The sequence below is a fragment of the Scyliorhinus torazame genome, chromosome 12 (genome assembly GCF_047496885.1).
Source record: "Scyliorhinus torazame isolate Kashiwa2021f chromosome 12, sScyTor2.1, whole genome shotgun sequence".
In the NCBI taxonomy this organism is placed as follows: domain Eukaryota; kingdom Metazoa; phylum Chordata; class Chondrichthyes; order Carcharhiniformes; family Scyliorhinidae; genus Scyliorhinus; species Scyliorhinus torazame.
Genome location: NC_092718.1, coordinates 65,129,553 through 65,141,691, shown reverse-complemented (window position 1 = coordinate 65,141,691; position 12,139 = coordinate 65,129,553). Strand labels below are relative to the sequence as shown.

The 12,139-nt window shown below is 47.0% G+C and overlaps 1 protein-coding gene across 2 annotated transcripts in view; it reads left to right on the top strand.

The window, feature by feature from the left end:
* Positions 1 to 12,139, top strand: part of cers3a (ceramide synthase 3a) — a 127,256-nt gene that overhangs the window by 25,440 nt on the left and 89,677 nt on the right. For both annotated transcript variants that reach the window (XM_072468798.1, XM_072468797.1), the window contains exons 3-4: positions 6,480 to 6,597; positions 10,624 to 10,742. In XM_072468798.1, coding sequence (XP_072324899.1) covers positions 6,480 to 6,597; positions 10,624 to 10,742 — 237 coding nt within the window. The remainder of the gene's footprint in view (positions 1 to 6,479; positions 6,598 to 10,623; positions 10,743 to 12,139) is intronic.

Sequence of the window (12,139 nt, the reverse complement as noted above, 5' to 3'; positions counted from 1 at the left end):
ATTTGAAAAATAAATTTAGAGTACCCAATTATTTTTTTCCAATTAAGGGGCAATTTAGCGTGGCCAATCCACCTAACCTGCACATCTTTGGATTATGGGGATGAAACCCACGCAGACACAGGGAGAATGTGCAAACTCTACCAGACAGTGACCCAGGGCCGGGATTGAACCCGGGTCGTCAGCACAATAGGCAGCAGTGCTAACCACTGTGCCACCCCTTCTTTTAACTCTGACTGCAGTATGAACAATCCATAAGCTGTATTACAGCAAACTGCCAAGATTTTTCAACAGCACATCCAAAACCCACATGCCTAACACCCAGAGGGACAGGGGAAGAAGATGCAGGGGAACAGCACCACCTCCCAAGAGCCTCTCAAAGTCACGCACCATCCTAACCTTGACATACACCATTGTCCCTTCATGCTCACTGAACTCCAGGAATCCCGGAACTCCCTCTCTCTCACAGCAATGTGGGAGAACTTCCACCATACAGAATGTAGCGATTCAAAAATTGTCCTCGAGGACAATTAGGAATAGGCAATAAATGCTTGTCAAAGAACTATTACTAAGTCATTAATTGAGTACACTGAGGGCAAATTACATGGTGACATTTTAAATGGTCAGTCTGATAAGGTAAATTACAACCAAGCTCAATGTTGTTGCACATTCCCGTACCAGCCTCCCCGAACAGGCGCCGGAATGTGGCGACTAGGGGCTTTTCACAGTAACTTCATTGAAGCCTACTCGTGACAATAAGTGATTTTCATTCATTTCATTTCATTTGTCTGTAAGATTGCTTAAGTCTGTTAGCTGGCCAATCCGTCAGTATAAATGAACACTCAGTCAGACCAACTGTGCTTCCTGAGTCTGAATTTCATGTTCCATACAAGAACGGAAGCAGAAGACAGAAGGTGCAAAGCTCACTCAGATATTCGGTCCAAAGGCCAGACTAAACTATGGCCTTGATAATATTCTTACTGAACTGAAGAGGTTTAATTCTCTTTCCTCAAAGTTTTCAGCCAAACTCCCCCAATCCAACAAGCTAATAATAAATACCTTCAAAAAGAGTGACCAAGCAAGTTTTTAAAAATCTATCAAATATAGATCTGGACAAACTCAGGAAATGTTTGTATCGGAATTGAATGTTGTGGCCCGATTTCTTCAGACACCAGTTACCATCCACGTCAGTCATCCTGTGTGTTAACTGATAACACTTCAGTGAGCTGAGGCTGGTGTGGGTTGCCGAGCTCCACTGTTTACAGAGAGCCAGTAAACATACTGAGAAACACTTCAATCAAAATCATTAAACATCAAATATTTCCTCATGAACAGGGACACCAGCTGAATCAATTTGCTTTCATAAATAAAAACAAATGCTGGAAATACTCAACAGGTCTGGCAACATCTGTGGAGAGAGAAACAGAGTTAACGATTCAGGTTGATAACATTTCATCAGGCTGGGAAAGGCTGGCGATGTAATAGGTTTTGAGCAAGGGATGGTTGAGACAAAGACAAAGGAAGGTCTGTGATAGGGTGAAAGACAGGAGTGTTTGAATGACAGAAGAGATAGTCGTCAGGGCCAAAGGGAATGGAGATGGGACAAGAAAAGAAACCCCCAAAGATCAATCAGTCACTGTTCCCATCTTTTCCAGTGATCTTTTGCTCCAAGGCTTCCCACCTCATAGTTCGTTCAGTTCGCTTCTATCTCCTTCCAAACATCCACAAACAGGACTGCCCTGGTAAGACCTATTGTTTCAGGCTGTTCCTACCCGACTGAAGTGATTTCTTCCTACTTTGATAAAATGTTTTCCTCATTGTCCAGTCCAACCCCACTTATATCTGTGACTCTCCTAATGATTCCTGCCACTTTAAAAGTTTCCAATTTCCTGGCCCTCACCATCGCCATGGACACCCGATCTCACTCCCCCCCCATTACCCCCAGGATGGTCTGAGGACTCCACTCCTTCTTTGAATGAAAGCCCAACCAGTTCCCATCGATCACCACCTCTATCTGGCTGAATTTGTGTCTTATTGAACAATTTCTCCTTCAATTCTTCTCACTCCCTCCAAATGAAAGGTGCTGTTCTGGGTATCGGTGTTGCTTTGGGTATCTATAATGGCCCAGTTATGGCAATCATTATATGGAATATTTGGAACATTCCTTGTTCCTGTTCTATTTGGGCCCCCTCCTTCAATACTTTTCCACATACAACAATGACTGTATTGGTGACATGTCCTGTCTTGCTCGTAATTGGAAAATATTGTCACCTTTTCTTTCAATTTCCACTCTTCTCAGTTTCACGTGTTCTGTCATTGACACTTTCCTACCCTTTGTTGACTTCTCGTCTCTATATCTGATGATTGACTACAACTGAGATTCAGTATAAGCCCACTGATTCTCACTGCTACATTGACGACATTTCCTCACATCCTATACCCTGTATGGATTCTACTCTTCCAGTTCCTCCGTCTCTATCGCATCTGTCCCGATCATGCAACCCTCCACACCAGCGTTTCTGAAATGCCTTTTTTTCTTCAACCAAGGATTCATAACTGCTCGCCTCCACCATATTCGGCAGGGTTGTCTAGGTTGCCTGGCACGTTTCTCACACCTCTGTTCCGTCACCTCCCTCCCAGAACCACAATAGAGTTCCCCATTGTCCTCCCCTTTTTCTCTACATGCCTTCATACTCAACGGATCATTTTCCACCATTCCTGGCACCTCCAACATGATGCCACCACCACCAAACACATCTTCCCCTCCCCTTTAAACATTCTACAGAGACAATTCCTTCCGGTCCACTCCTCAATTGCCTCCAAAACTCCATTCTCTTTCAGTTGTACCTTCCTTTGCAAATACAGGAGTTGTAACACCTGCCCGTTTTCCTCCCTCTCTTTACTGTTCAAGGCCCCAAAGGGGAAGCAACGATTTACTTGCACTTCAGTCTGCTGTGACACTACTCACAACGTGGCCTGCTCCAGCTCTGAAGAACAGTGACATGGATTCGAAACGCTGACTCTCTTTCTCTCTCCCACAGATGCTGCCAGAGCTGCTGAGCTTTTCCAGCATGTTTTTCTTCACGATTTCCAGCATCCGCAGTATTCTGTTTTAAAAAAAATTAAACTCCCTTTCAGTACATTTCAACACTGACTATGACCAAGGCAGACTTTGACTTGGTTGATGTGACTCTTGCAATAAACTGTCTTTCTCTTAACCGAACATCACAGTGACCTTGGGTGTTCCTTTGTCCTTTTTCTCCCAGTGACGGCATGGAGTGCAAGGATTGTTGCTCCGACTTCTCCCCCCATTCTGAGATTTTCCAACAGGCCTGTCAATCAAACAGGAACGTTCCCCTGACAATGAACTTACTGCTTGAAATCCTGCACAATCGAGTGAATGGGTCACTGGTAGCTTGAAGGAAGATAACATTGTTTATTGGCAGTGGTATGTTTATTGGCAGTGGTAAATGTTCACACAAACCGATCTCTGTGTGTCTCAGACGATACAGTACATCACACTTTAAACCAGTGTGAGCTCACTTTAGTCTTAAAACTTGACTGATTCCTAAATCCTTTCTGTGGGGTGGTGAGGTGGCACAGTGGTTAGCACTGCTGTCTCACTGTGCCAGTGACCCGGGTTTGATTCAGACCTTGGGCTACTCTCTGTGTGGAGTTTGCACTTTCTCCCCATGTCTGCGTGGGTTTCCTCCAAGCGCTTTGGTTTCCTCCCACAGTCCAAAGATGTGTAGGTTAGGTGGATTGACCATGTTAAATTGCCTCTTAGTGTCCCGGAATGTAAAGTTTAGGTGGGGTTATGGGGGTGGGCAGGGGAGTGGACCTAGGTAGGGTGCTCTTTTGGATGGTCAATACGGATTCAATGGGCAGAATGGCCTCTTTCTGTTCTGTAGGAATTTTTTTTTTTAATAAACATTTTATTGAGGTATTTCTTTGGCATTGTAACAGCAACAAAATCAACAATGTACATAACAAGGAAAATATTAACATAGTGCAAATACCACCTCCCACCCCCACAGGTCCTACCATTGTTTACCTCCCTAACCTATGCTACCTAACCGCCGCTCCCCCCCCCCTGCTGATGATTAATTCTCTGCGAGGAAGTCGACAAATGGTTGCCACCTCTCGGCGAATCCTAATAGAGACCCTCTCATGGCGAACTTAATTTTCTCCAGGCAGAGGAAGCCATCCATGTCCGAAAGCCAGGTCTCCGATTTCGGGGGCTTTGAGTCCCACCATGCTAGTAATATCCGCCTCCGGGCTACCAAGGAAGCAAAGGCCAGAACATCTGCCTCTTTCTCCTCCTGGATTCCCGGATCCTGCGACACCCCAAAAATCGCCACTTCTGGATTCATTGCCACCCTCGTATTTAATACCATGGACATGGCGTCGGCAAACCCCTGCCAAAATCCACTCAGTTTTGGACATGCCCAGAACATGTGGACATGGTTCGCTGGTCCTCCCGTACACTTCACACATCTGTCCTTCACCCCAAAGAATCTGCTCATCCGGGCCACTGTCATGTGAGCCCGGTGAACGACCTTAAATTGGATCAGGCTGAGCCTGGCACATGTTGCGGTCGCGTTGACCCTAACCAACGTGTCCGCCCAGGGGCCCTCCTCTATCTCTTCCCCCAGCTCCTCTTCCCACTTTTGCTTCAGCTCCTCGGTTCTGTAGGAATACTAAGGATTCTATGGAATTGGGGAGAAAATCCCAAGTGTGACAGTGGCCTCAAATGTGTAAATGTCTTATCTTTTCTGCCGCTTGATTAATAATTTACAATCCTTGGATCGGAGCAACTCTGAGAAAAGGTTCAAATGAGAAGGAACAATTCTAATCGCAAATTCTTCCATACTTCTGATAAAATCATCAGACAGACTCCGAGGAAGTGTGAAGTGGTGTATTTTTGCAGGAAGATTGAGAAGAGACAATATGAAAGTAGGCGTATGAACAGAAATCTGTGCACAAATCTTTAAAGGTGAAAGGGCAAGTTGATAAGGTTGTTTAAATAAAGAACAAAAGGCATCCTTACGCATGGATAATTGAGTAACAAATGCCACAATGTTCTGGTAAGCCTTTACACATCACCGGTTGGGCCCCAGCTGAAGGGTTGTGTCTGTTATAACCCCCACGGAAGTCACAGTATGAGGACAATCCGATTCCCTATAACCTCCACGGATTATGAACTTCCCTGGTAAAGGGGGCGGGGCTTCATCTTTACGAGGGGAACCCTCAGTTGTATATAAACCCTGACCTGGGTGCAAGTTGTGGAGGGAGACCTTTCGGGAAGTGGAGACTTATTGTAGATCGAATAAACCTAGTTATTATTTTCTACCTGCTGGGTCATGCGGGCTACCTTGGCAGATTCTACAGTGTCCAATTCAGGGTCTGACACTTCAGCAAGGAGAGGGTGCAGAGGAGATTGGCTAGAATAGTACCAGGGATGAGGCACTATAGCTCTGTAGAGAGACAAGGAAAGCTAGGATTGTTCTCCTTGCAGCTGAGGGAGGTTAAGGGGAGATTTAGTAGGGGTGTTCAAAATCATGAGCGTTTTTTATAATAGCCCCTTTAAGGGATGTTCGCTAAGGCAGCATGGTAGCATTGTGGATAGCACAATTGCTTCACAGCTCCAGGGTCCCAGGTTCGATTCCGGCTTGGGTCACTGTCTGTGCGGAGTCTGCACATCCTCCCCGTGTGTGCGTGGGTTTCCTCCGGGTGCTCCGGTTTCCTCCCACAGTCCAAAGATGTGCAGGTTAGGTGGATTGGCCATGATAAATTGCCCTTAGTGTCCACAATTGCCCTTAGTGTTGGGTGGGGTTACTGGGTTATGGGGATCGGATGGCGGTGTTGACCTTGGGTAGGGTGCTCTTTCCAAGAACCGGTGCAGTCTCGATGGGCCGAATGGCCTCCTTCTGCACTGTAAATTCTATGTTAATCCATGTGACCTGCTAGTCCAATCAGGGCTAGAGTTGGGAATTCACTGGGGTGTGTTGGGACTTGTCCCAGCAGCTGGACCCTCAAGTTGAACATGGAGAGAATGTTTTAAAGCACTCTGTAGATAGTTGTTTATAGTTGTAATAAATTGTTGTGTTTTATAAGTTAAGTAAGTGGTGGAGCCAATTCTTGAAGTTATTACAGTTTTGATAGAGTAAATGAGACAAAACTGTTTATACTGCAGAAAGGTTATTACCTAGAGGACACTTGGCGGGGTGGGGGGCAGGAATTATTTTTCACACCGTGTCTTTGCAATGTCGGAAAAGGCAGTGGAAGTAAATTTGATAACTTTCCAAATGGAATTGAATAAATATTTGAATCAAAATGTACTGCAAGGGGTGTGACAAAAGACTAGGGAAACTGAGTAATTGATTAGGTTTTTCACAAAGCCAGCACAGACAGAATCAGAAGGAAATATGACTCACTTTGATTGTAGCCCCAGGTTTACGATGATGTATTTACATTCACAGGTTGATAGCTACACCTCTTGCCAAAATGATGGGGGTTAAGGACCAAGTACGATTGAAGGTCACGTATAACATGGTGTTAGAAAACTTTTTTGTCTCTATTTCAAAGCATCCGACCAGGGTAAGTTTGAATTGCTGCAGAAAATAGATGTTTTTTTTGTGACAAAAAATGAATTCATCTCTCTCTCGCAATTATTGTGATTTCACCTGGACACATTAATAGTGAGGTATTAGTTTAGTATTTATTATTTCCGATACAAATACATTTCCACGTGAGTCAGCGGTTGCACAGTGACATGTTGGGAGGATTGGAAGTATGACGTTGAAAGGTGAGGTGTGTTGAACACACTGACCAAGTTGCAGTGCATGAATTCTATTAAAAAAAGGCTTTGTTATTGAGACTCCTTTCCAACAATTGCAGAATTCGATAATTCACCAGGTGTAGTTGCATCATCGGTCATTTTATGCTAACTAAAGAATGCCAGCCAGGACAAGGTCCACTTGTTCATCTGCCTGCCCATTACACTTGTGGTACCTTGACCATTGCAATGCAAACACTCCTAACTCAGAGCGATGTAATGTCTCAGGACCAGAAACCAGATACAAAGCAGAATATTACAGGCGAGTGGGTGTGGGGAGGGGGGGCGGGGAAGGAGAGAGAAGACAACATCACCCCCAGAAACAGGTAGCTGTGGAGCCAACCCTTTCCTGTCAGCCTGCCCCATACCCGTAAGGTGCTGTGGGCAGGCACAGCTAGGCAGTGTGGGACTTCCACCCCCGGGAGCTTCATTTGTCCGGATAGAGCCAAGAGTGCATTAGGTCCATGTTGAGTTTTCTTTTGAAGGAATTCAGTGGATCAGGGACCACTACACAAACCTGTCCCAGAAGTTAACTAATCTCTGGAGAAAGAAGCACCTCCAAGAATCCAACCTAGTTCTGCTGAAACAATTTGTCTCCACAAACACACAATCCAGGCCCAAAAGTGTTGATGGAAGCCACCCCAAGTGTCCACTTCTGTAAAGTGAAGAGACCAGACCTTTGAGCCAGCTGGGTGAGTAAAACATTTCAAACTGGGAACTAGTCTAATAGGCCACCTCTCAACCTTCTACAAAGTTACAGTGTCACCCAGGATGTGAGGAGATGGGTATTCAAGCAGAGATCTGACCAGGATCTTGTACAAAGACAGAATAGTGAGCTCTGTGTTTATTGATTATTCTGCGTCATTATCAGATTCTTCCATGAGTTAGATAATGGATGTGTAGCAAATCTGCTGCAGTTGGGGCTATTTCATTTAGTGAACTTTTCCTGATGACTGAATGTGAGAGGCAGGTTCTGGTACAAGTGCCACAAATGAAATGGTTATTGGGTGCCGTTGTTTTTTTAAATTCAGTTACGGGATGTGGGTGTCGCTGGTTAGGCCAGCAAGTATTGCCCATCCCTAGTTGCCCTTCAGAAGAGGGTGGATAACTGCCTTCTTGAACAGCCGCAGTCCCTGAGGTGTACGTGCACCCACAGTGTCAGCCTATCTTTTAACCACTTGTAGGCAATGCAGTGTTTCAGCTGTTGGGTTTATTTTGTGCATCATGTAGACTTTGCTTCAATAATGGATGTCCTCTAGGTTGAATGGGTCTCAAACTAGCCTTTGTTGCAGGCTCCACCTTTACCAAATATTGCTGCTGATGTTTCACAAATTATTGATCTTGGCAACTTCCAAGTGTCATTAACATCAACGTCAGCATTCCCTGGTAAAGCTTTGGGGCGGAATTCTCCCCCCCCCCCACGCCGGGTGGGAGAATCACCGGGGCGCCGTGCGAGTCCCACCACGCCGCCCTGACGCCCGCACGCGATTCTCCCACCCCCACCCCCAAACCGGCGCGGCGAGAATCACGGCTGGCCGCTGGGAGAATCGCCGCTCGCCGTTTGCAACGGGCAAGCGCCGATTCTCCAGCCAGGATGGGCCGAGCAGCCTGCCCAATACGACGGGATCCCACCGGCGCCGTCCACACCTGGTCGCTGCTGGCGGGAAAAGCGCGGGAACGCTGGGGGTGCGGCCTGTGGGGGGGGTGGGGTGAAGAGGGTTCCTGCACTGGGGGGGCCCTCAAATGGGTTCTGGCCTGCGATCGGTGCCCACCGATTGGCAGGCTGGCCTCTCTGAAGGAGGACCTCCTTTACTCCGCCGCCCCGCAAGATCCATCCGACATCTTCTTGTGGGGTGGCCTCGGGGAGGATGGCAACCATGCATGCGTGACGCCAGTTACGCGGCGCTGTCCGCGTCATTTACGCGGTGCTGCTTTTACGCGGGTGGGAGAATAGGGGGCTGGGAGCGGGCTCTGACGCCGGAGTGAAACAATAATCGCTTATTGTCACAAGTAGGCTTCAAATGAAGTTACTGTGAAAAGCCCCTAGTCGCCACATTCCGGCGCCTGTTCGGGGAGGCTGGTACAGGAATTGAACCGTGCTGCTGGCCTGCCTTGGTCTGCTTTCAAAGCTAGCGATTTAGCCCTGTGCTACACAGCCCTCTAGGACTCCCGATGGGAGAATTGCACCCTTGGTGTTTTGAAATCACTCGAGCTTCAATGCGAGATGTTGGTATTTGGTATCAGTTTCTGTGTCAGGGATGTGGATGTGGGATAGTCAATCACATTTGGAGCTGTGAAACCTTTGGGGCTGCACCTTCATTTTACTGATGACAGGAGAGTCGTGACTGTCTCAATCTGTGCTGTGGTTGGTGCGGGTATGGAGAGCGCTGTGTAACAATGTATATGTTGTGTGGGAGATAAAGAGTTAACAATTTCATGTACATTCATCTTATCACCAGATGGTGATCAAGAGCAGTCACATGTATATATCTTGTGACATCCCTTGATTTGGAGAAGGTGTTCAGTCGTGAGAGAGATCAGGGGTAAAATTCTCCGGTATCGGCGCGATGTCCGCCGACTGGCGCCCAAAACGGCGCAAATCAGTCGGGCATCGCGCCGCCCCAAAGGTGCGGAATGCTCCGCATCTTTGGGGGCCGAGCCCCAATCTTAAGGGGCTAGGCCCGTGCCGGACGAATTTCCGCCCCGCCAGCTGGCGGAAAAAGCCTTTGGTGCCCCGCCAGCTGGCGCGGAAATGAAATCTCCGGGCGGCGCATGCGCGGGAGCGTTAGCGGCCGCTGACGGCTTTCCCGCGCATGCGCAGTGGAGGGAGTCTCTTCCGCCTCCGCCATGGTGGAGACCGTGGCGAAGGCGGAAGGGAAAGAGTGCCCCCACGACACAGGCCCGCCCGCGGATCGGTGGGCCCCGATCGCGGGCCAGGCCACCGTGGGGGCACCCCCCGGGGCCAGATCGCCCCGCGCCCCCCCAGGACCCCGGACCCCGCCGCGCCGCCTTGTCCCGCCGGTAAGGTAGGTGGTTTAATCTACGCCGGCGGGACAGGCATTTTAGCGGCGGGACTTCGGCCCATTCGAGAATCGCGGGGGGGGGGGGGGGGGCGCCAACCAGCGCGGCGCGATTCCCGCCCCTGCCGAATATCCGGTGCCGTAGAATTCGGCAACCGGCGCGGGCGGGATTCACGCCAGCCCCCGGCGATTCTCCGACCCGGAGTATTTTGGGGAGTTGTGTCGTCAGTTGTAGTCTAGTTTATCTTAGCAACCTTTACCGTAGAAATATGTTCAAATCTAGTTTAAAGTAGTGTAAATAAATCAGCCTTGTTAATTAACATCGCTTGATGTTCTTTGTTAAACACTACGCATTCAAGAATTCCTGACAGAAACCGAGAACATCACACACTGGAAAGATCTTCTGATAATCAGGTCAAGTTGGTGACATTGGTTAATCCTCGGGTGCACGCCATGATGATGTTTGCCTTGAGAGAAAGTATTGCTGATGCAGACTTTGTTCACAAAGTTCAGGAAGCACATCTTTGTTCACAAAGTGTCAGCAAACTTGCCCATCCAGCACTGACCGAGGTACGCTGGCTATGAATCTCTGTCCGACCAAACATTGAAATGACCAGGATAATGCCTCAATTTTTGGAATGTCCCTCATACTCACATGAATATGATGTTGAGCTGTACATTAAGCAAAAAGGTTATACCAGGGAATTGAATTAATACTGCATTTTTTTTGTTTGAAGTACTTAACTGTATTTTTCTTTGAATTTGCAGCCACAGTTAGAAGGCTTGTCAAAGAAATGTAGCTGGACAGAACGGATGATTGAGAGATGGTTTAGAAGAAGGCGCAATCAAGATCGACCAAGTTTGATGAAAAGATTTCAAGAAGCTTGGTAGGTTTGAAATGTTGCAGGTCCTTGTTAAGAATATCAAATTGCTTTGTTTCTTTTTCGTGAAGCATCATTGCATGGTGCACAGCGGCACAGTGGTTAGCACTACTGCCTCACAGCATCAGGGACCCAGGTTCGATTCCCGTCTCAGGTTACTGATTGTGTGGAGATTGTTTGTTCTCCCCGTGAGAGGGCATGAAAAAAGATTTGCAAGTAGAGTTAAAGAAAATCCAACAGGGCGACATGGTGGCGCAGTGGTTAACGCTGCTGCCTACAACGCTGAGGGCCCGGGTTCGATCCCGGCCCCGAATCACTGTCCGTGTGGAATTTGCACATTCTCCCCGTGTCTGCATGGATCTCACCCCCACAACTCAAAAGATGTGCAGGGTAGCTGGATTGGTCATGCTAAATTGCCCCTGAATTGGAAAAAAAATTAATTGGGTACTTTAAATTAAAAAAAAGAAAATCCAACCATGTTTTACCAGTATATTAATGGTAAAAGTTTAGCTCAAGAAAAAGTGGGACCTGTCAGAGATGAAGAAGGGAACTTGTGTGTGGATGCAGAGACTATGGGAAGGGCTTTAAATGAATATTTTGTCTCCATTTCTACAAAGGAAGGGGATGATGCCAATAAAGCAGTCCAGGAGGAATACTGTGAGATAATATTGGATGGGATAATCATAAAGAAAGAGGAAGTACTCTAGACGAAGGACTGGAATCCTTGGAAGCTGATAAGTCACCTGAGCTAGATGGCATTGTATCCAAGGCTACTGAAGTAGGTCAGGGAGGAGATAGCAGATGCTCTGAGAATGATTTTCCAATCCTCGCTAAACACAGGGGAGGAACCGAAGGACTCGAGAAATGCAAACGCTGTTCCATTGTTTAAAAAGGGATGAAAGGAAATGCTAAAATATTATTGGCCATCGGTGGTGGACACTTTAGTAGAATCAATCTTGAGAGATAGGATTAATTATCACATATAAAGGCAGGGATGGTCAGCATGCATTTGTTGAAGGAAGGTCTTGCCGCACAAATTTGATTGAATTCTTTGAGGAAGTGACAAGAAGGGTTGATAAAGGTAGTGCAGTAGATGTCGTGTACATGGCAGATTGGGAAATTTGCAGATGAGACAAAGATTGGCCGAGTGATGGACAGTGTAGAGGATAGCTATAAATGATATAGATGGGTTGGTAGAGTGGGTAATAAAGTCTCAAATGAATTTTAACACATAGAAGTATGAGGTCATGCATTTAGGAAGGTCAAACAGTTATAGGGAGTACACAATAAATGGAATATACTAAGAGAGGCAGGTGGAGTTAGAGATCTTGGTGTACAAGTACACATGTCCCTAAAGGCAGCAGTTCGAGTAGAAAAGGTTGTAAAGAAGGCATATGGAATGC